Source organism: Coregonus clupeaformis, unplaced genomic scaffold (assembly GCF_020615455.1).
Source record: "Coregonus clupeaformis isolate EN_2021a unplaced genomic scaffold, ASM2061545v1 scaf0132, whole genome shotgun sequence".
Lineage (NCBI taxonomy): Eukaryota > Metazoa > Chordata > Actinopteri > Salmoniformes > Salmonidae > Coregonus > Coregonus clupeaformis.
The window spans coordinates 134124-158677 of record NW_025533587.1 but is presented as its reverse complement, the minus strand read 5'-3'; the positions used below and the strand labels follow the sequence as shown (position 1 = coordinate 158677).

Below are 24554 nucleotides of genomic sequence, written 5' to 3'. Positions count from 1 at the left end.
CAGGTCTCAGTCAGGAGACAGGATGACGCAACCGCTGTTTGTGGATGGCGCATTATCGCAGACTAAGGTCTCTGTTAATGCGATTCAGACCCATGCTGCGTTCACGGAGGGTCTGATTACTACGGTTACAGGTATAACCAATGTATCGGCGCCCCCACTTCTCACAGAACGCGCTGATGCTCACCACGCTGAGTGTGGCTCAACCCACCAGAGGTGCAGAGTTGAACACACACACAGAAGGTGAAGGTTAAGAAGGTATCAAGGCGCCGGCTTGTGTTACCTCATAGAGACCTCATATTACAGACTCCTAGGAGTATTGTAGTGAGGGGCTCTAATAGCGAATTGCAGTCATCTGGGATGATGACGCAATCGCTTGCTGGGGATGGTGCCCTGTCGCAGGCTGTGGCCTCCGTCAGTGCAATTCAGACCCGCGCTGCGTTCACGGAGGGCAGGAATACGACGGTTACGGGTTTAACTGACGTCTCTGCCCCTCCTTCTTGTTCAGAACGCACTAATGTTTCCTCTCCCTTTCATGGGAGGCCCGCCTTGGGCTGTTCCACCACCTCAGTGTTGGGGAACAGCGGCGGCAAGGGCCATAGAGGAATACAGGTCCTTCCTACTGAATGTACCACAGCTTCGCGCTCGGCCGCTTTCTCTGCATTGCTGGCAGTGGCAGCGAAGCTGCACCCTCTCACGCTGGCTAGAACAGACGTTGCAGAAGGGTTATGCTCTCCAATTCCATCGGACCCCACCCCCATTCAGGGGAGTGGTGGAGACGGTGATGAAAACGCCCGAAAAAGTGGCCGCTCTGGTTTCAGAGATTACGGAACTTTTGGCGAAGGAGGCGGTCACAGTGGTTCCCCAGGAGCAAATGAATAAAGGGCTATATTCACCCTACTTCCTGGTGCCCAAAAAGATGGGGGGAATGAGGCCAATATTGGATTTACGCATTCTCAACGAGAGCGTAACCAAACGGCCCTTTCGAATGCTAACGACAAAACGTCTGCTGGAATGTGTCCAGAAAGGAGACTTTTGTACGAGCATAGACCTAAAGGACGCGTACTTTCATGTGCCGGTACAGCCGCGTCACAGGAAGTTTCTGCGATTCGCCTTTCAAGGGGTGGCGTACGAATACACGAGGATGCCATTTGGGTACGCCCTGGCACCTCGCACGTTTTCCAAGTGTGTGGAGGCGGCATTGGAACCGTTGCGTCGTCAGGGAATACGGCTACTAGCCTACCTAGACGACCTACTGGTTCTCGCCCCGTCAGCAGAGCTGGCGATCACTCAAACAACACAGACAGTGATTCATCTCACATGTCTGGGGTTCGCTGTGAATTGGAAAAAGAGCGCGCCCTGGGCCAGTCAACAGATTGTCTGTCTACCTGGGGATACAGCTAGACACTGTAATGATGAGGGCTCGAATTTCGGACCCCCGAAGGGTAGCCTTGTTGCTAGACCTGAGGAAGTGTCGTCCGAATCACACGGTGACGGCGCTGTCGATCATGTCACTTTTGGATCTCATGTCGTCAGCCCACTCTGTGGTTCCGCTGGGACTCCTGCACATGCGCAGGATGCAGCGATGGTTACATCCCAGTGTTCACAGATACGTCTCTGACGGGATGGGGAGGGACATGTCAGACCCAAGCAATAGGAGATGAGTGGCCTCTTTCGAGTCGCCACATCAACCTCTTGGAGTTGGAAACGGTTCGACTGGTTTTGACCCACTTCACGTCTACCCTTCGGGGTCGCGATGTGCTGGTCTGGTCAGACAACCGGACCACAGTAGCTCACATAAATCGCCAAGGAGGAGTCAGGTCTCCTGCTCTCCATCGGGCGGCAGAGGAATTGTGGCTGTGGGCTCATGAGCACCTTCGCTCATTGAGAGCAGCACACATTCCGGGCTACTTGAACGTAGGAGCAGACCTCATGTCAAGAGGGAGTCCTCGAGACGATGAGTGGTGTCTGCATCCGGACATTGTTCTCCAAATTTGGGAACAGTTCGGGAGAGCCGAGGTGGATCTATTCGCGTCACACGTGAACGCGCAATGTCCCCTATGGTTCTCTCTGAGGGAACAGGAAGAACCACCACTGGGAAGAGACGCTTTTGCGCACCACCCGTGGCCGAGTGTTCTTCTGTATGCATTCCCTCCGCTGTCCTGCATTCTCCCACTGTTAGCCAGGGTGAGGTCAGGAGGGCTGTCAGTGATACTGGTAGCCCCCGATCGCCCAGGGGCTCCTTGGTTTGCGGAGATGAGTCAGATGTTGATTGCGCCACCTTGGCCAATTCCACATCGACGGGACGCATTGTCTCAGGCGGGGGGCACGATAGGGCAATTGCCATAATCGGCCAACCACTGAAGGCCTGGCTGCTGAGAGGGACAGGCTAGAGCGCCGTGGGTTATCTGATGCAATGATCAGGACCATACAGGGTTCACGTGCCAGTTCCACTTCCAGGATGTATGCCAGTAGATGGAACGTGTTTTCACGATGGTGTGTCACACAAGGTGTAGACCCCATGAGCTGTCAGGTTGAGAGTATTCTCTCTTTCCTACAGCTTATGTTTGATAAGCAGCGATCGCCCGCCACCATTAAGGTGTTTGCAGCGGCGATTTCAGCTTGTCACAAGGGGTTTGGCAGAGACAATGTCTTTAGCCACCCTCTAGTGAAACGTTTCCTATTAGGAACGCGGCGGTTTAGGCCAACACCTAGAGCCACGCTTCCTCAGTGGGATTTGGCTTTGGTACTCGAAGCGCTATGTAAGTCGCCGTTCGAGCCATTGAATCAAATACCCCTCAAGATGCTGTCTATGAAGACAGCATTGTTGCTCGCTTTGACTACGGCTAAGCGTGTCAGTGATTTGTGTGCGCTTTCGACGAGACCCGACTGCCTGGCCATTAATGGCGATCTGAGCAGAGCGGTGTTACGTCCTAACCCGGCATTTGTGCCGAAGGTTATTAGGAGTTCATATAGATCACAGACCGTGGAGCTGTGGGCTTTTTCTCCTCCTCCTCATAGAGAGGAGTGAGGAAAGGCTCCATCGCCTGTGCCCAGTACGCGCCTTGGCGTGTTCCGTCGAGCGCACAGCAGCGATTAGGTCATCGCCTCAGCTGTTTGTGTGTTATGGTGCTGCTGCACTAGGTAGACCACTTGCGAAACAGCGTCTGTCTCATTGGCTTTGTGAGGGCTTATGAGGCAGCGGGGCGACAACTGCCTCAGGGTATCAGAGCTCACTCCACTCGTGGAGTAGCAGCTTCTACTGCCCTTTTCAGAGGAACAGGGGTAGAGGATATATGTAGAGCGGCGTCATGGTCAACACCGTCTCCATTTATCCGTTTCTATCTCTTGGATATGTCTTCTAACTCTTTGGCTCAGTCTGTACTCAGCGTGGCTGAAGGGAGACTTTGAGCTAGGAGGAGAGGAATGCAGGACTGAGGAGACAAGGTCTCTATCAAGTCCGCTTCTGATAGAAGGACATATTTTTGGCATGACTCCTGACTGACAGGTTCAGTACAATAGACGGCATGTATTCATCTGCCCACCAGTGAGTCACTGGAGTGAGGCGGAATGATGGGGGATAATAGTAGTAACTTGGTTACGATGCTATTAGACCGGTCATGACAATTTGACGGAATGTGACGTCTGTTTGTTCAGATTAGTATGAATCATGTTCTGGGATCTGCCCACTAATCTCTGGGGTTACATTGATTGAGTGAGGCGGCCTACAGTGTACACAATGTAGAGTGACACTTTGTGTCATTCCATTAGTGGTCGGTTGTATTGTAACAGGATATTGAGGTACCATCTATCTGCTAGTACAGATTAGTATGGCCTGTATTCTGGTGATCTGCCCACTAGTCATTGGTGTTGCCATTGGACTAGGTGGGGCGGGTTTTTAACCGATGATGCAGTATATTGTGACACTTGTATGGTGACAGTGGTTACAGTACTGCGGGAATTGGTTGCAGCCATTGCTAGGCCTGACCTTTTCATTTTGATGGGAAGTGTTGGGCTCGGCAGGGAGTACATTTTGGAGCGCTATGCTCCGCCTTAAACTAATAGGAGCAGAGCTCCCCTATGGGGCGGAGCTTCACGATATAGAACGATTAGTTACCAGAGTGTAACTCCAGTTCTATGAGTGGAGCGGAACCCCATAGGACTTAAGGCCCTGCCGACCCTCTCTAGTCTCGCTGAAGATAAATATCTCGGGAGGCTGATTGAGGGGAGGCATCCCCTCTTATAGGGACACTTGTACTCCTATTGGCTGCAGGTGTGTGCATCATTTTGTCTCAGGCTGATGCTGCCTTAGGGCAGTGGGTAAACCACTAGGAGCAGAGCTCCCCTATGGGGCTCCGCTCCACTCATAGAACTGGAGTTACACTCCGGTAACTAATCGCTCTCTCTCCGCGGCCATCCACTTTAGGCAAAGCCACAATTAAGGAGTCCTGGATCTGCCAGACCTAATTTTGGAGTTTGGTCCATTAAGAGAAACATGACAAGGCCATGGGCACTGGCACCACTTCAAAACACACACACTCACTCTAACTCCTCAGGGCTAGTTACCACTACTCTGATTTCCAGCTATGCCCATGTCACTCTCCACCCTTTTAACCCTTATGTTGAACGCATATGGCGAACGCCATTTACAGTGCCTTGCTAAAGTATTCAGACCCCTTGGATTTTTCACATTTTGTATTAGTGGGATTAAAATGGATGTCAACAATCTAGAGAAAATACACTAATGTCAAAGTGGATTAATTTTTATTTTATCAAAACTAACAAATTTTAACAAAACTGTTGCATAAGTATTCAGCCCCTTTTGTTTAGGCAAGCCTAAATTAGTTCAGGAGTAAAAAATTGCATATAAATTGCATGGACTCACTGTGAAATAATAGGGGTTGACTTGATATTTGAATGACTAATGCTTCCTCTGTCCCCCATACACATATTTGTAAGGTCCCACAGTCAAGTGTTGAATTTCAAGCACAGATTCAACTACAGACCACAGAGCTTTTCAAAAGCCTCATGAAAGGCAGTGATTGGTAGATGGATAACAATAACCAATCAGACATTGAATGTCTCTTTAAGCATGGTAAGGTTGATAATTATGCAGTGAATTATGTATTAGTTTTTTTGATTGCTTAAGCACGATTTTCAAAACAGGGCCCGTGTTTTCAAAACACTACACACAATTAGCACAACCACACACCCAATTAGCAAAACACTACAGATCCTTTGCAAAATTAAACACTCTTGTAAAAACTATACACTTCTTTTTAAAAACCACACTTTGTTACCATATGAAACACACACGTTTCACATTACTATACTCTGTTTGCACGAGTTACACTCTGCTGTGATAAACCTAAAACACTTTTAGCACTTCTACTTCCCTATGATTAGAGTAGGCTACTCTCAACAAAGTACAAATATAATGTAAATTCACCAAACACTACACAAGACCAATGTTGCAGACTGAAGAAACTCATTTATTTCTCAACACGCCCAAAATGTTGACATGGAGATTCATAATACTGTAACCAAACGTCACTTTACGTATTGTAAGTTCAAAAATTTAAAAAAAAAATAACTAGACATTGTCTCTTCGCCTAGCTGGATCTGGCCAGAGAATTTCATCAACATCGCAGGCAATGTTGTCATTAGCAAGACACCTTGGAAAGAAACGTCTTGAATGACGAATCCATCCTTGCATTGCTGCTACCTCCATCTGGTCACATGCCTCCTCCATGGCTTGGATGAGGGGTACCTCAGCCTGGAGACGGAGATCATATACCTTCCACCGCCATGCCGAGAAAAACTATTCTATAGGGTTGAGGAATGGAGAGTATGGTGGAAGATATAGGACGGTGAAATGTGGATGTTGCTGAAACCAGTTCTGAACCAGAGCAGAGCGGTGGAAAGACACATTGTCCCAGACAACAATGTATTGCATATGATCGATTTGATTTGCTGCTGTTATGTTGTGCAATTGGTCCAAGAATGTAAGTATGAGTGCTGTGTTGTAAGGGCCCATGTGGGCATGGCGGTGGAGGACCCCATTCTGTGTAATGGCTGCACAGAGTGTTATATTACCCCCACGTTGCCCTGGGACATTGACTATAGCCCTGTGGCCAATGATGTTTCTTCCCCTCCTTCGTGTTCTCGTCAGGTTGAACCCAGCCTCATCTACGTAAATGAACTCATGCTGGATCTCCTCTCCATCCATTCGTAAAACTCTGAAAAACAGTGTCAGGCAAAATTGTGTAGTTCAGTGTAGATCTAGTATACATATTACAGTACAGTAAAAGATTATGAGACAGTATGCAAGATCACACTGCTAAAGTGAATACATACCTCTGCATAATCATGCCGCAGTCGTTTCACCCTTTCGGAATTGCGCTCGAAAGGCACTCGATAAATTTGCTTCATTTGAATATGTTTTTTTTTAGGATGCGTGCCAGTGTTGATGTTGAGACCTGATGGATATCGTTGAAAATGGCGTGGTTATTGACAATGTTAGCTTGGAGCTGCTTGAGTGTTATAGCATTGTTGGCCAAAACCATGTTTACTATCTCCCTCTCTTGCTGTTCTGTGAACATAGGAGGCCTTCCCCCTTGTCGTCCCTGACCCTCAATCCTATGTAGAAAAAAAAACAGTATACAATAGTACAGTAATTTCACAGGAAAAGGTAACAGAAGTGCTGATAGTGCATAGAATATAGTACTGTAAGCAGTTACTGAAACCGTGCAGATGTTTTTGATATGATGATATTTTTACAATACCTATTTTCCAGTCGAAATGTTCTCATCACACTTGCCACTGTATATCGGCTTAGATTTGGCTGTACTCGCAGTCCAGCCTCCATCAGCGTCAGGCCGTGGTTGACAATGTGGTCAACCAGTGTTGCGCGGATCTCATTTGTCAGATTCGGTCCTCTTTGAGCACCTTCTTGTCTTCCTCTTCCTCCCCTTCCTCGTTCTCCTCGTCCTCCTCCTCGTCCTCCTCGTTCTCCTCGTTCTCCTCGTCCTCCTCCTCGTTCTCCTCGTCGTCCTCCTCCTCGTCTTACTCTTTCTCTGACTCTTTCCATTGTGCTTGAAGACCGATGAACTCACCTGCTGCTTTTTATAGTGCTTATACACCTGATTGGTGTGTCTACAATTAAGCAAACGAGTGTTTGCACACCTGATGACTGTGTTGAACCAATTGGTTGGACGGTGTGGTAATTTGACAGTCAGTGCTTTGGTATTGCAAGGACGTGACTTCATGATAGATTTTTGTGTGTAATGTATGTTAAGTGTGTTTAGTGTTTTGCAAATCACTGTGTGTAGAGTTTTGCAACAAGTGTAAGGTTGACAATGTGCTTATAGTTGTGCAAATATGGGCTGATGTTTTGCTTCTTGAGTGTAAGGTTTTGCTAATAGTGTACTACTTTTAATTTTAGTGTGTAAGCAATCCAAAAAAACTGTAAACCACCCAGACACATCAAAGATACTGTCCTCCTTCTGAACTGAGCAGCAGGACAGGAATGACACTGCTCCGGTATGTTACCATGAGGCCATTGGTGATTTTAAAATGGCTACCGAGTTCATTGGCTGTGCTGGGATAACTGAGGATGGATCATCAACATTTTATTGACTCCACAATAAAGACCTAAATGATAGAGTGAAAAGAAGAATACAAATATACACAATGTATGCAACAAGGCACTAAAGTAATACTACAAAAAACACTGCAAAGGAATACACTTTTTTGCCTAAATGTAAAGTCTTATGTTTGTGGCAAATCTAACACATCACTGAGTAACTGCCCCCTTATTTTCAAGCATAGTGGTGGCTGCATCATGGTATGGGTATGCTTGAAACTGGGACATACTGAGGAGTTTTTCAGGAGAAAAAGAAATGGGATGGTGCTAAACACAGGCAAAATCCTAGAGGAAAAACTGCTTAACACCAGAGACTGGGAGAGGAATTCACCTTTCAGCAAGACCATAACCTACAAAGCAAAATCTACATTGGAGTTGCTTATCAAGAAGACTGTGAATGTTCCTGAGTGGCCAAGTTAAATCTGCTTGAATCTGTGGCAAGCCTTGAGCATTGCTGTCTAGCCATGATCCCCAACATCTTGATAGAGGTTGAAAATGTTGGACATTATTTAATATTTTATTTATTAGGATCCCCATTAGCTGTTGTAAAAGCAGCAGCTACTCTTCCTGGGGTCCACACAAAACATGAAACATTACATAATACAGAACATTAATAGACAAGAACAGCTCAAGGACAGAACTACAAAATATTCAAAGGCACACGTAGCCTACATATCAATACATACACACAAACTATCTAGGTCAAATAGAGGAGAGGCTTTGTGCCGTGAGGTGTTGCTTTCTGTTTTTTTAACCTCCTAAGGGATCGGTGTCCCGTATACGGGACGGTTGACCTAACGTGTGCTAATGTGATTAGCATGACTGTTGTAAGTAACAGCAAACTTTCCAGGACATATACATGTCTTATATGGGCAGAAAGCTTAAATTATTGTTAATCTTACTGCACTGTCCAATTTACAGTAGCTATTACAGTGAAAAAAATACCATGCTGTTGTTTGAGGAGAGTGCAAAACAACAAAAAACGTATCACGCCAACTGGTTTGATACATTCACCTCTGAAGTTTGATAAAATCCATTTGTATATCCAAATGTAGGAACTGGGTTCTACACTTTGAGCCCTTGCTGTCTTTGGCTCCACACCCACCCCGCCCGGCCATCTAGATGTGTGAAAGTTAGTGTATAAGCTAATGATCCATCATGTATGACATTCCTGGGATTGTGTAAACTTAAATTTTGTATTACCATATCATTTTTGTATGTTCTCTATAGTCATGTACTTGAAAATGTATCAATTGACCAATTCGGTACATTTGGGCAGACTTGATACAAAATAGTCCAGTATTGCAGTGCTTCACTGGATCAATCTGAAATGTTGCACACTTCTGCCATCTAGTGGACAAAATCTAAAGTGCGCATAACTGCAATATTATATTTACATTTTAGTAATTTAGCAGACGCTCTTATCCAGAGCGACTTACAATTAGTGAGTGTATACATTTTTCATACTTTGGCTTTCCATATTGTGGTCTTTCTCTTGCATTTCAAAGACAATGGATTTTTTTTTTTATAGAAAACGCATGTATTTTTTGATTGTATTATCTTTTACCAGATCTAACGTTATATTCTCCTAGATTAATTTCACATTTACACAAACTTCAGTGTTTCCTTTCAAATGGTATCAATAATATGCATATCCTTGCTTCAGGTCCTAAGCTACAGGCTGTTAGATTTGGGTGTCATTTTAGGCAAAATTTGAAAAAAAGGGTCCAATCCTTAAGAGGTTAAACCAGGGTTGCTGTTTATTTGAGCAATATGAGATGGAACGGAGTTCCATGTTTCCATGTAATAATGGCTCTTTTATAATACTGTATGCTTTCTTGAATTTGTTCTTGATTTGGGGACTGTGAAAAGATCCCTGGTCGCATGTCTGGTGGGGTAAGTGTGTGTGTCAGTGCTGTGTGGAAGTTCACTATGCAAACAATTTGGAATTTCCAACACATTAATGTTCCACACTGATTCATGTTCCACAACTCTTAGCCAAGCGAGACTGGCATGCATAGTATAAATATTAGCCCTCTGATTAAAATGAAGAGCAAGATGTGCTGCTCTGTTCTGGGCCAGCTGCAGCTTAATTGTGTCTTTATTTGCAGCACTCGACCACACGACTGGGCAATAATCAAGATAAGACAAAACGGGAGCCTGCAGAACTTGCTTTTTGGAGTGTGGTGTCAAAAAAGCAGCGCATCTCTTTATTACTGACAGACCTCTCCCCATCTTTACAACCATTGACTCTATATGTTTTGACCATGACAGTTTACAATCTAAGCTAATGCCAAGTAATTTATTCTCCTCAACTTGTTCAACAGCCATGCAATTAATTACCAGATTCAGTGGAGGTCTAGAACTTATGGAATGATTTGTACCAAATACAATGCTCTTAGTTTTAGAGATGTTCAGTGCCAGTTTATTACTGGCCACCCATTCCAAAACTGACTGCAACTCCTTGTTAAGGGTTTCAGTGACTTCATTAGCTGTGCTTGCTGATGCGTATATATGGTTGAATCATCAGCATACATGGACACACGCTTTGCTTAATGCCAGTGGCAGGTCATTGGTAAAAATAGAAAAGAGTAGAGGGCCTAGAGAGCTGCCCTGCGGTGCACCACACTTTACATGTTTGATGTTCGAGAAGCTTCCAGTAAAGAAAACCCTTTGAGTTCTATTAGATAGCTCTGAATACACGATATGGCGAAGGTTGAAAAGCCATAACACAATTTTTTTCAACAACAGGTTATGGTCAATAATATCAAGGCTGCACTGAAATCTAACAGTACAGCTCCCACAATCATCTTATTAGCAATTTGTTTCAACCAAACATCAGTCAGTTGTGTCAGTGCAGTACATGTTGAGTGCCGTTCTCGGTAAGCATTCTGAAAGTCTGTTAATATATTTACAGAGAAATAGCATTGTATTTGGTCAAACATTTTTTCCAACAGTTTGCTAAGAGCTGGCAGCAAGCTTATAGGTCTGCTGTTAGAACCAGTAAAGGGCACTTTACCACTTGGGTAGCGGAATTACTTTGGCTTCCCTCCAGGCCTGAGGACAAAGACATTCCTCCAGGCTCAGATGAACGATATGACAGCTAGGGGTGGCTATAGAGTTAGCTACCATCCTCAGTAGCTTTCCATCGAAGTTGTCAATGCCAGGAGGTATGTTATTATTGATCGATAACAATAATTTTCCACCTCTCCCACACTAACTTTACAAAACTCAAACATGCAATGCTTTTCTTTCATTATTAGTTTTTTTATGCATGAATACGATGGCTCACTGTTAGTTGTTGGCATTTCCTGCCTACTTTTGCCCACTTTGTCAATGAAGTAATCATTAAAATACTTGGCAACATCAAAAGATTTAGTGATGAATAGCCATCTGATTTGATGAAAGATGGAGTTGAATTTGTCTTTCTGCTCATTTCATTTAAACTTTTTTCCATCATTCTTTATATGATTGATCTTGGCTTCATAATACAGTTTCTTCTTTTTGTTGAGTTTAGTCACATTTCTCAATTTGCAGTAAGTCAGCCAGTCACTTATTAGCCATTTATGTTTCCCCATCCCTTTCAACCATATAGTTTTTCAATTCCTCATCAATCCATGGAGCCTTAACATTTCTAACAGTCAGTTTCTTAACAGGTGCATGTTTATCAATTGGAAGAAGAAATGTCATAATGTATCAAGTGCAGCGTCTGGATGCTCCTTATTAATCACATCAGACCAACAAATATTTTTTAAAATCATCTACATAAGAGTCACAGCAAAATCTTTTGTATGATCTCTTAGACACTATTTTAGGCCCAGCTTTTGGAACTTTGGCTTTCCTGGATATAGCCACTATATTGTGATCACTGCCTCCAATGGGTACGGACACAGCTTTAGAACAAAGTTCTACAGTATTAGTAAAAATGTGATCAATACATGTGAATGATCTTGTTCCTCTAGTGTTTGTAAACACCCTGGTAGGTTGATTAATAACCTGGCGCTGGTTACAGTGAGAAGCTTCCTCTTGAGCGGACAGCTTGATGAACACCAGTCAATATTCAGGTCCCCGAGAAAGTAGACCTCTCTGTTTAGATCACATATACTATCAAGCATTTCACACACAATATGTAGATACTGACTGTTAGCACTTGGTGGCCTATAGCAACACCCCAAAAGGAAAGGCTTTATATGTGCCAAGTGAACCTGCAACCACAACACTTCAATAACACTTGACATAAGCTCTTCAGTAAGCATTACAGGGATATGGCTCTGAATTTTATATATATATACAGTTAGGGAAAAAAGTATTTGATCCCCTGCTGATTTTGTACGTTTGCCCACTGACAAAGACATGATCAGTCTATACTTTTAATGGTAGGTTTATTTGAACAGTGAGAGACAGAATAACAACAACAAAATCCAGAAAAACGCATGTCAAAAATGTTATAAATTGATTTGCATTTTAATGAGGGAAATGAGTATTTGACCCCTCTGCAAAACATGACTTAGTACTTGGTGGCAAAACCCTTGTTGGCAATCACAGAGGTCAGACGTTTCTTGTAGTTGGCCACCAGGTTTGCACACATCTCAAGAGGGATTTTGTCCCACTCCTCTTTGCAGATCTTCTCCAAGTCATTAAGGTTTCGAGCCTGACGTTTGGCAACTCGAACCTTCAGCTCCCTCCACACATTTTCTATGGGATTAAGGTCTGGAGACTGGCTAGGCCACTCCAGGACCTTAATGTGCTTCTTCTTGAGCCTCTCCTTTGTTGCCTTGGCCGTGTGTTTTGGGTCATTGTCATACTGGAATACCCATCCACGACCCATTTTCAATGCCCTGGCTGAGGGAAGGAGGTTCTCACCCAAGATTTGACGGTACATGGCCCCGCCCATCGTCCCTTTGATGCAGTGAAGTTGTCCTGTCCCCTTAGCAGAAAAACACCCCCAAAGCATAATGTTTCCACCTCCATGTTTGACGGTGGGGATGGTGTTCTTGGGGTCATAGCCAGCATTCCTCCTCCTCCAAACACGGCGAGTTGAGTTGATGCCAAAGAGCTCCATTTTGATCTCATCTGACCACAACACTTTCACCCAGTTCTCCTCTGAATCATTCAGATGTTCATTGGATAACTTCAGGCGGGCCTGTATATGTACTTTCTTGAGCAAGGGGACCTTGCGGGCGCTGCAGGATTTCAGTCCTTCACGGCGTAGTGTGTTACCAATTGTTTTCTTGGTGACTATGGTCCCAGCTGCCTTGATATCATTGACAAGATCCTCCCGTGTAGTTCTGGGCTGATTCCTCACCGTTCTCATGATCATTGCGACTCCACGAGGTGAGATCTTGCATGGAGCCCCAGGCCAAGGGAGATTTACAGTTATTTTGTGTTTCTTCCATTTGCAAATAATCGCACCAACTGTTGTCATCTTCTCACCAAGCTGCCTGGCGATGGTCTTGTAGCCCATTCCAGCCTTGTGTAGGTCTACAATCTTGTCCCTGACATCCTTGGAGAGCTCTTTTGGTCTTGGCCATGGTGGAGAGTTTGGAATCTGATTGATTGATTGCTTCTGTGGACAGGTGTCTTTTATACAGGTAACAAGCTGAGATTAGGAGCACCCCCTGTAAGAGTGTGCTCCTAATCTCAGCTCGTTACCTGTATAAAAGACACCTGGGAGCCAGAAATCTTTCTGATTGAGGGGGGTCAAATATTTATTTCCCTCATTTAAAATGCAAATCAATTTATAACATTTTTGACATGTGTTTTTCTGGATTTTTTTGTTGTTATTCTGTCTCTCACTGTTCAAATAAACCTACTATTAAAATTATAGACTGATAATTTCTGTGTCAGTGGGCAAACGTACAAAATCAGCAGGGGATCAAATACTTTTTTCCCTCACTAATATATATATATATATATATATATATATATATATATATATATAGGCCAAGGGAGATTGATATATATATACACACACACACACACACACACTACCAGTCAAAAGTTTGGACACACCTACTCATTCCAGGGCTTTTCTAAATTTTTTTACTATTTTTTACATTGTAGAATAATAGTGAAAACATAAACTATGAAATAACACATGGAATCATGTAGTAACAAAAAAAGTGTTAAACAGAGATATATACATAATACTGAAAAGAGCAAACAAAGCAAGAGAAAAATATATACATTCAGTAGTCCATTAATCAATTGGTGTGTGTGTGTGCTGCGGGTTTGAAGCTAAGAACCCATAGGCTTGGCTCTCTCATCCCTTCCAGGCTTCTGGGAGGGAGGGTGGACAATGAGCCTGTCATAGCGGATGTAAGCAATGTCCCCACGCGCTCTGGCAGCTTTCATGGCTGAGAAGTTCTTTCCTCTTCTGGCGCACAGCTTCAGGATAGTCCTTGTTGAGGAAGATATACGTTCCTCTCAAGTTCTTGGCTCTTTCCAAAACAGCTACCTTGTCCTTGAACCTCAGGAACTTGACACTATCGGCCTGGGCCTGTCACCTGGGCCGGTGGTGGGTTTTCCTGTCCTGTGGGCGTGGTCTCCCGCAATCTTCCTGTGGTCCCTCTTTAATTTCTCAGAGATCATTTCTCTCACTTTGTCCTCAGACTCCGTCCAGTCACGTGGAGATTCAGCAATTCCGTCCACAACCATTTGTTCCGCCTTGATTGTCCCTCGAGATTTATCCGTCATTGTTATCATGGATTCACACACATAACTGATGTCCTCTCTCAATGACTTACAGATTGCTGTCATCTTGCCGTTCTCCTGTATAAACTGATTGAGCTGACCCTGGGAGAACTGATCAGGTCGTCCATGCACCAGTATTTCGACAAAACACTTGAAGCTATTTTATTTTTGTAACAACTGCTTGTATAACTGTTTTTGTTTGTTTAAAAGATCCTTCACGTGATAGAGAGACACCACTGTCCTCAACGGTACTCCCACCGGCTTTGGTCTTTGTCATGGTAGCTAGCAACGTAGGTTACGCTGTTACTCCTCACAGTTCCAGACAGGGCAGGTCACAGGGAAGATTGAAAACAACAAACAGCAGGGATCTATACAGCCACAAACTCGGGACAATCCGCTGTCTCAGCCACAATGGCTAACTGCGTCGTGGGTTGCGTTCAAGCCCTGAAGAAAACCCTGCTAGCATAATAGGCAGCTAGCTAAATAGCTCCTCAGACCCGGCCTTGGTCGGCAGGATTACTGGACAGAGACTAGCAGTCCCAGCAACTGATGCCAACTGCGTTGCGGGATCCAAACTAAAAAGGTAGCTAGCTACTAAGAAACTTTCCAATACACTTTCAAAACGACAAACTTTTCTAAACAGCAAAACCGAGCTCTCCCTCATTCCGCGTTCAACAGGAAGAAACAATAGTTATTACAAAATAATTATGGGTAAATATTGCACAATCCAGGTGTGCAAAGCTCTTAGACTTACCCAAGAACACTCACAACTGTAATCAATGCCAAAGGTGTTTCTATCATGTATTGACTCAGGGAGCTGAATACTTATACAACTATGTTTTAGTTATTATATTTTTATTCATTTTTTCCACTTTGGCATTTTAGTGTTTTGTGTAGATTGACAATTAAATACATTTTAATCCCACTTTGTAACACAAAATGTGAAGAAATCCTACTTTTGCAAGGCACTGTATGGATGAATCTCCTTGTTACAGGACCGGCATATTGAAGAGCTCACGCTGCTCCTAGTCCAGTGCAGACAGTTCAGAGACGTTGTGACCCCAAGACAAGGTAACAGCAATCTCCCCTACCATACATAGTACTACGCTAGTTATTGATTGTTTTAATTAAAAGCCACCAAAACGGTAAAACATTCCTTACATTCAAATGTATAATGAACCAGAGAAAGCAGAACATTTCCATTACTCACGATGGTATGAAGCAATTACCCTCTCTCTTCGATAGCTCCACCCACTATACTCTCAGTACCCAATGAGAGGACTCCGTCAAGCTTGGTTTCCAATGAGAGGACTCCATCGAGCAGCAGTGAGGAAGAGGAGCATGGAGTTTTGATGTCAGTTCCTCCCAGTGCACTCCCAGAGAACACAAAGACTGAGGTGGGTCAGAGGAAGGGGAATGTTCAGATGGGGGAAAAAATTGTTCTCTCAGCCCCAAGCATACACTGACAATTATTCTAGTTTTCAGTATCAGCATAATATGAAGAAGGTAGAAAGTGCCTTTGGATGAAAACATCATTGATCCTGCCCAATAAGGTTCAGAAGCCTCATTTTCCCACAAGTCTGCTGACTGTTCAACTAGAGGTTATGACACTAGTCATATTCCTCGTTCCCTGTCCTTATCTCCATCTCTCCTCTGGTCCAGATGTCCTTCAGCAGTTCATCCCCCCAGCTCGTGTCCCACCTGCCAGCCCAGAAGGAGAGAGAACTCTGGTGAGACTCTGGGAATGGAACACCTTTTATCTGACTTATTTAAGAGATCTATGGGACTGCACTTATCAACATATTTCGTTGTGAATTGAATGATCAGATGATCATGTATTTTTATCAGGAGACAGCCCCGACTTTTATCAAGCAGTATGGACAACCTACAGAATGGATCTTCACCCAAGGTAGAGGAGACATTTTCACTTGACTTTACTGCCCAGAGTGGGAAAGTCTGACTAGAAAGCGTTTTACACCTTTCTCCTCAATCTGTATCACAGCACTAACTCCTTGTCATCTAATGATTGTTCTTCACCTTTCTTACATCTAGTATGTAGTGGTGATTCCTGTAGAGGCTGAAGTGTCTGCTGAGGTATTATTACAAAACTCTTCACCTTTCATATCATACTGTTCTATTTCTTGTGTTTGGGTTACACTTCTGACCAATGATTGTTTTGTGTCTTGTCAATCAGAATTTGATAGAAAATATATCAATGACTCAAAAGTAAAATAAAACATTTGTATTGGTCTAATTGTTTCATTTATCTTTGTTTGTTCTCCAGAATGGGCCTGTAGATAACAGGTACCAGACCCTGCCGGTGAAGGCCTCCCTCCCAGAGCATAATGGAGAGGGAGAGTGCAGTGAGACACAGAGCCAGAGGTCTCCAGAGGGGAGTGAAGACGGAGACTCAAGTAAGCCTAAAGAAGCACTACCTGCCACACAGACTGTCCATAAGTGCTTCAGATACCTTCACCTCAGAATATATTGTAGGATTCAATGTGTCTTATGTTGCTTGGTGGACAGACCTGTTCTGAGAAACCATCTGTGCTTAGGTCTAGCCCCTTCTACACCACAGAGCACAAAGCCCCTGATATCAGATCAGACCAAGACTTGGTCCTCCCTTTGAGACAGGGCAACTACACAGGTCTCTGATTAGTTGTACTGTGATCAAAGCTAATAGGGGAGAGGCCCCAGCCAGAGCAAAGGTTTTCAGGGATATTCCTGACTGGCTGACATATACCATGTTCACAGCCCCAACCTCTTTCTGATCGACCACACGCAACCCAACCCCATCCTCTCTCTCACAGACCACGCTTACCCCAATTCCACTTTCTCTTTCTAAATTACCAAGGTCCACACAACCCCACCCTCTCTCACGGACCACACTCACCCCAACTCCACCCTGGGCTTTGGAGTGGCAGGAATCAAGTCCATGAGTATATGATCCTCCCACAAAAGTAATCTATATTGGCCTCCCAGCTGTAACTGGTGGCAGAGGTGGGATTTTGTGCTGTGCACATGGACCGGCACAGGCCCAGCAGCTGGAACCACTTTCTATGTGCTCTCTCTCCTATTGGGTGGTCGGTTAGACCCAAAGGCCTCCAATATAAACATGAGAAAGCAAAGCTCTACCAATCCCCTAGTGGGCCTATCTGTGAGTCTTACTGAGGTCCGACACATAACGAAAAAGACATTACAGACAAAATACTTTACAATTGATATACACAACATGTTCATGTTTTTAAATGTGTGTGTTTGTGTGTGTGCGCATCTATCAGTTACACATACATGTCAGTACATACACACAACAAGTAGGTCACATGGGGGAGAGGTGTTGTGCCATGAGGTGTTGCTTTATTTGTTTTTTGAAACCAGGTTTGCTCTTCACTTGCGCTATGTAACATGGAAGGGAGTTCCATGCACTCATGGCTCTGTATAATACTGTACGTTTCCTTGAATTTGTTCTGGACCTGGGGACTGTGAAAAGATCCCTGGTGGCGTGTTTGGTGGGGTAAGTGTGCGTGTCAGTGCTGTGTGTAAGTTGACTATGCATACAATATGGAATTTCCAACACATTAATGTTTATCTTTCAGGGATTTGTACACGTAGGGTGTCCATGGCACTAGCTATGAGCTAATTAACATGTTTGTGCTAGTTATCTCTCCACAGGCTATTGGCAATAAACATAATTCACTTTATTTTTTATTTTGACAGTCATTAAGATTGAAGTCTTTTTGAAGGTTCACTGCCTGTATGAAACTTATTTTCACACAAAGATAACATCAGCTATTTGTTTTGCTGCCCTGGAAAGAAATTACTTTTTGAACCAGTTGATTGCTTTTATTCGTGCATTGTACATTTTCAAGAGCAACTCAAATGAAAGCTAAACCAGAACCTTCGCCCACATGTAAACTTCCGATTGAAATTATTAAATGTTTCAATGATGGATACACAACTAGATAATAAAGATCATTTTTGTTGATCTTTCCCCCCTTCTTACAGGAAAGACAGAGAAAATGGACGACACCTCATCTTCTGACCTTTCACCCCAGTCTTCAGGGGCGGAGTCAGGTCAACGGACTATTGGCTCACCAGAACACCTGAAGAACAATAACAGTATCAGGAAGCTCTGGGGAAAGTGAGTGGGTATAATATTAATTTTTTGGGATAAAATATATACAGTAAATTGAGCATATACCTCACCTAAAATGTCAAGCTTAGGGATGTGAATGACACCCAAGTCTTGCATATTATGTACAGTATGTCTATGAAATAAAATAATGTCCTCTCCTCCAGGATCAGGCGGACCCAGTCAGGGGGTCTGCAGGGGGAGGACCTGGAACCAAACCAGTTTAGGAGAGGGGGGCTGCGTGCCACAGCGGGGCCAAGACTCACCCGGACCCCTGACTCTGTTCGGTAAGACTGGGTTTGCGGGATAACTCATTGACACCACCTAATTCCCCAATAGATTATTGCCATGAAATAACAATGTGGTAACACTTTATTTAGATAGTCTGTAGAGCATCTACAGATGGACTATCAGTAAAATATCTACTAACCCTAACCTTAACCCCTACCCTAACCCTTATTAAACCTAACCGTAACCTTAGCAAGCAGTTGCTTATCAACAGATAGCTTGTTGATAGTATGACCATCTGTAGAGCATCTACAGATGGAAATTCCGGACTATCCAAAGAAAGTGTGACCCAATATGTGACCGACCGCCTCGATTTGGTCTTATGTAGCAACATTTGAAATTGTGTTTTTTACATTGGATAAAAGTAGAGGCTCAGAGCTAGAAAATTGTACATCATACACTGCAGTTGAGGAACAAATGGGAATGTAATTCTGCTTTGAAAGTTGATAAACTTGTAACCCCACTTTTGAGAAAAAGGCCCTTGAAATGTTTTGGGACACCTACTGGAGAGCTCTTCTTTGCCTGCACCCATTCAGCATCGTTCACACCCTCTTAAGCCTTAGCCCCACCCATCTCTTTAAGGATTCACATGTGAGGCCATGTGCTAAACAGTGAGTACGCTAGTGTACAACCAAAGATTTCAAGACTAAAGGCTGGTTTATACTACTTCTATCGACATGTCTGTATACAGTTGTTGCAGTGACATCATGAACATTCTATTGTCGTCCGACATCAAACTTTGTCGTTGTCGTTATGAAAAATGTAGTTAGTTTCTAGCTTGTTAGAAGGTGTAAACTGTACAGTGAAATGGTTACTTGCATAGTGGAGTCTTTTTGATTAGACATGTAGCTAGCTAAACGATGAACCATAATACCAACTCATATTGTTGCTACCCTTCATGAATCTACAGGTAGCTAAAGCTAACCAACTAGCTAGGTTCAATGTTAGCTAGCTAGCTGACATTAGGCTATCACTAGCAATGTAAATGGCTCTGAGGTATGAATAACACTACACAGATCATACACGTAATGTTAGCTAGCTAGCCAGCCAGCTAACGTTAGCTAGCTAGCTAACAGTACACTTTAACTTGCAATGAAAACAACTTTCTAACAATATTTGAAACGTATAATATCTGAAAATGTAACTAGCTAGACTCTCTTACCCGCATACATGGATGAACGCTGCTCCCTCTCTGTCACAGATGCCATTGTTGCCCTTAGTTTGAAGATGTAATCCAGACAGGTGTTTTATACAACAGCTCTTTCTCTTTCTGACTCCCTCTGCATTTGCAATCAAATGCCTGAATTTTCTCCATCTCCTTAGCTATCATACTCTGCTTCCACCGGGAATTTCACTGATTTCAAAACTCGGTCCTCCAGAAAGTGGAGCCTTAGCAAAACTTGTGCAGTTCTTTGTGATATCTTTCAAAAAAAGCCACTTTAGAAAGGATTACCTACACATACTAAGCAGCTCATGTTATAGACAGAAGAGTGCTACATGGCTGAACAATCCGAACTCATCTCTCAGCATGTCCAGCCCAACCATTATCTCAGCCAATCATGGCTAGTGGGAAGGTTCCTGACTTTTTCCGTGGTTAAACCAACTAGGCTGGAATAATAAAAATAAAAATAAAGGAATTTACAGACGGCATACAATTTGTTTTTAAGGCACATGAAAGTTCACATGTTCCAGAATGCATTTCTGCCAAAAAGTGTTTTTTATTTAAAAAAAATTAAATAACGTTCAAATGCCTCTCCTGTGAAGTAGTGACGCGTGACATACGCCTAGTTTCCTGAAATGAGTCGCATGTTTGCTACTGCACCTGTTTCAATATAGGGAATACTGTTCACATTGTATAGATGTTGAATAGGCCATATACAATGCATGTAGACAGAAGCAAAACAAGGTTTTCTATCAGTGTTCTCTCTCTCTCATGGATTCTTAATCTAATTTATCTCATTCTGTCATTCAGGGATATGAACACTCCATTCAGCCAGTGGACCAGGGAGCAGGTGTGTGGTTGGCTGGAGGACTATGGTCTGGGTCAGTACGTCAACCTGACCCGGCAGTGGGTCGACAACGGACAGACGCTCCTGTCCGCCAGGCCGCAGGACTTTGAGAAGGTCATTGAGGGAGAGAGGGTTGCTACCCTGATGAACTTAAAAACATACAAAATTGTTGCTTGTATGGTGTCCATATTAGGACGGCCTCAGGGTCACAAGTAGGTTGTGTCAGTCACTCAGAACTTGTCAGTCTCATCAGGATTCCTTATATGGACGCTGCTTTGTCTTAATACTCTCTGGAGAACATGTAACACTGCAGGAATCAAGATCATGTTGATCTGAACATGTTTTATAAACATAGTCATTGATTGGCTTTGGGAAACCACAGTAAAACCTTCGATGCAAACAAACGCAGTGACAACCATATTGCTCCAAATGCAGGTTGTTTGGAAACGTTATTTTAATGTAAATGTTTCTGTGTCCACAGGAAATGGGTATCAAACACCCGCTACACAGGAAGAAACTACAGTTGGCTCTGAGGGGGTTCGGTACTAAAGCCATGGAGAAGTCCTCTGAGCTGGACCACATCTGGGTTACACGTACGTCTACAACTTAAACTGTACTATTAAAATCTACCATATTCAGACATTGCCAGAAGTGTGGTATTTGAGGTGCACAATGAGTCAACTGTATTGTCTGTACGATATTTTGTTGGAAAATATTCCTTGTTTAAAAGGAATTAAAATGGTTAACTCTGATTGGTCACATGCAGGATGGTTGGATGACATAGGCCTTCCTCAGTACAAGGACCAGTTCCACGAGGGACGAGTGGATGGCAGGATGCTCCAGTATCTCACTGTGGTGAGGCTAAACAATTAGATGTTTTAAAGTGTTAACGTGCTCTCATCTGATATCATCACCATTATTATGCCATTAGTGTAAAAGGGGTCCCATACAGTGAATACACCCTAGCTTACCTACTGAACTACAGTGAATACACCCTAGCTTACCTACTGAACTAAAGTAATTGAACTGTTTCCCAGAATGACCTGCTTTCCCTGAAGGTGACCAGTCAGCTCCATCACCTCAGTATAAAGTGTGCTATCCACGTCCTACACGTCAACAAGTTCAACCCCCACTGCCTCCGACGCAGGCCTGGGGAGGAGGTGAGAGGGAGGGGACCCTGAAGTGGGGGGAGGAGGGAAATGAGTGACTGAGGAGAGAAGCAAAAGTTGGAAGGATGGATGAGAAATTAGTTAAGATTTGTTTAATGATAAGATTTTACTGCTCAGTGGATGAACTCTCTCATTTCTCTCTCTCCCTGGTCAGAGGAACCCCTCTCCCTCAGAGGTGATCCAATGGTCCAACCATCGTGTGATGGAGTGGCTTCGGGCAGTGGACCTGGCTGAGTATGCACCCAACCTACGGGGCAGTGGGGTCCATGGAGGTCTCATTGTGAGTGGACTGCACCTCAGAACCATGTATGCGTCCCAATTCCCCAAACTTTTTTGAAGTGTGCAGTTGCACACCCCCCGTCATTTGCAAGTCCACACTTTGGAAGAAGTGTGGAGAATCGGGATGCAGCCTAAGTCACTTAAAAATGATGTGTTCCTACCTGAGTGAGCTCCAGCCCTCTCCTCTACCCCTGTACTTTAGATTCTGGAGCCGCGGTTCACCTCTGAGACCCTGGCCATGCTGCTGAACATCCCCCCTCAGAAGACCCTGCTCCGCCGCCACCTGGCCACCGCCTTTACCGCCCTGGTGGGGACACAGGCCACTCTGGAGAAACGGGAGTACGCCAACGCCACCGGCCATGCACCCCTCACCACCACCGCCAAAGTCCGGGTACGACTGCTGTGTGTCCATGGAAGAAGGCCTGTGATTACTGTATAATGTGCTGTGAGCACTGTGTACATTTTAATGAAATCTGCCTAATTTGCTGTTATTGAGAGTTTTAGATATAATCCGCAGTAGTTATTTTTCAATGTACAAATTGTGTACAGAGAACCCTAGCTTAAGCCCTTTCTTCCTGTATTATTTCAGCCCAAGAAGCTTGGTTTCAGTCACCTGAGGAAGAGGAGGCCGGATGACTTGGCGGACTACATCTGCCCTATAGACAGTGGGGGCCTTTCGGCCATGAATGGGGTTTCCCACCGGCCGTTCGCAGCGGTCCGAGGCCTCAGCCCCATCCTGGACAGAGAGCCAGAGAGACTGGAGCAGGTGGGGCCCAAAAGCTGACACTGATGCTCCCCTCAGCCAATGACTGCAAATCGTACAGCTTTTAACCCCGCCCCACATGCCTTTGTGAACACGCTCCCGCTCTCCCTGAATCAAGGTGCTGATTTTGTGATTCGGTGGAAATTCTAACGCAGTGATTTTATCACCAAATGGTGATTCGCTGGACAAGCTAGTGTGTGTGTGTGTGTGTGTGTGTGTGTGTACATATAATGAATATCAGCTGGATGTGCTAATTGGGTATTTGCTGGATATGCTTACCAAGTAACTGACCTGGATATGTTGAAATCATGACTGACCTGACAGGCTAAATTATGATTCATAATGTTACGGTTGTATAATGGTTCCCTTTGAAAGCCGCTCTGCATTCCTGGCAAAATGAAATGGATTCAGCTTTCCTTTCTTCTTTCTTCTGCCATTGCTTCAGAACATCAACATGATGTGTTACTGACCATTGCAGCCTTCCTCCTTACCTTGCTGGATTCAGCTTAGCTATCAACTGCCTTTCTTGAGTTATGGTACAATGTACACATGAATACCAATTATATAAGCTTGTTTGATTTATTTGGTCATATTTAATAACTTGCAAAAATTCACAGTATACAAGGTGCTCTCATGATAATGCAGGTTTGCGCACAATAACCACTCAATTGGCCTATAATTATAAATTGAAAATAAAGAATAATTTGCAGGTGATTGTTTTTTGTATGCCGCATGTTTGATAGTTTAGTTCATTTTAATTTTAGACCTAAATCCTAAATGCATTATTGGGGTAAAGGCCAAACTAACCAATATTGACTCTTTGAAACAAAGTGCTCTTGCTGACTCTACTATATCAAACATAATGGATTATAGACAATAATAATGCTACAGCGGCTTCAAAAAAAAAAATCTGATAATGCGCACCTGAATTTACAGCATTGTTGCATGTTTACTGTTGTATACTATCACGTGACTGGTAAGCCATGAATGCTAAAGTTTTCAGAATGCTGATAATATTCCATCAGGCATCCACTGAGGACAGTTCTGTCTCCAGCTCAGACACTGAGGACAACATGGTGAGTTTCAGCATTGTTTTTCAGAGAGCTAAAGATGTGTTCTTTATAATACAGTATTTAATTTTCCCCCATGGTGTTTCAGTGATGCTATGGCTCAAGTTATAACTGCTAGGTGGAGTATTATTCAGTATGTTGGACTACTGTTACGTACCATGCTCCTTTCTCCATATTATTGCAACATTATGGTCTTCATTGTATCCTCAGGTCCATCATTAAAGTCATGCTTTAACATCTGTGTAGTCTACCTATGTGTTATTCCATTGTAAAGAGACAATGCTGTGAACAGATTCTGCTTTGGAACTTGTGAGAAGCAGAAACCAAACCAGCAGAAAGTGCCAGAAAGCCCTCTGTGTACTCACCCTCATGAAGAAATTAAGTGGAGGATGGCTCTCTGAAGGATAGTTTCGGTCAAAACCCCACACCATTTATTCAGCTATGATAGAGGGAAATCAATGGCAATAAAAAATATATATATATACAGTACCAGTCTAAATTTTGGACAC

General features: G+C 43.7%; 1 protein-coding gene across 10 annotated transcripts in view; it reads left to right on the top strand.

Annotated features, from left to right (window-relative positions):
• LOC121557020 (liprin-beta-2-like) overlaps positions 1-24286 on the top strand; it is a 38011-nt gene extending 13725 nt beyond the window's left edge. For 9 of the 10 annotated variants that reach the window (XM_045213634.1, XM_045213633.1, XM_045213632.1 and 6 more), the window contains 16 exons: positions 15331-15406; positions 15581-15732; positions 15998-16065; positions 16184-16244; positions 16388-16429; positions 16620-16749; positions 17826-17849; positions 18341-18476; positions 18635-18754; positions 20728-20878; positions 21246-21357; positions 21531-21619; positions 21802-21924; positions 22088-22213; positions 22415-22603; positions 22802-24286. In XM_045213634.1, the coding sequence (XP_045069569.1) occupies positions 15331-15406; positions 15581-15732; positions 15998-16065; positions 16184-16244; positions 16388-16429; positions 16620-16749; positions 17826-17849; positions 18341-18476; positions 18635-18754; positions 20728-20878; positions 21246-21357; positions 21531-21619; positions 21802-21924; positions 22088-22213; positions 22415-22603; positions 22802-22996 (1794 nt within the window). In that variant the 3' untranslated portion in view covers positions 22997-24286. The remainder of the gene's footprint in view (positions 1-15330; positions 15407-15580; positions 15733-15997; positions 16066-16183; positions 16245-16387; positions 16430-16619; positions 16750-17825; positions 17850-18340; positions 18477-18634; positions 18755-20727; positions 20879-21245; positions 21358-21530; positions 21620-21801; positions 21925-22087; positions 22214-22414; positions 22604-22801) is intronic. The other variant, XM_045213631.1, reaches the window with a different exon arrangement.
• Positions 24287-24554: the final 268 nt, after the last annotated feature.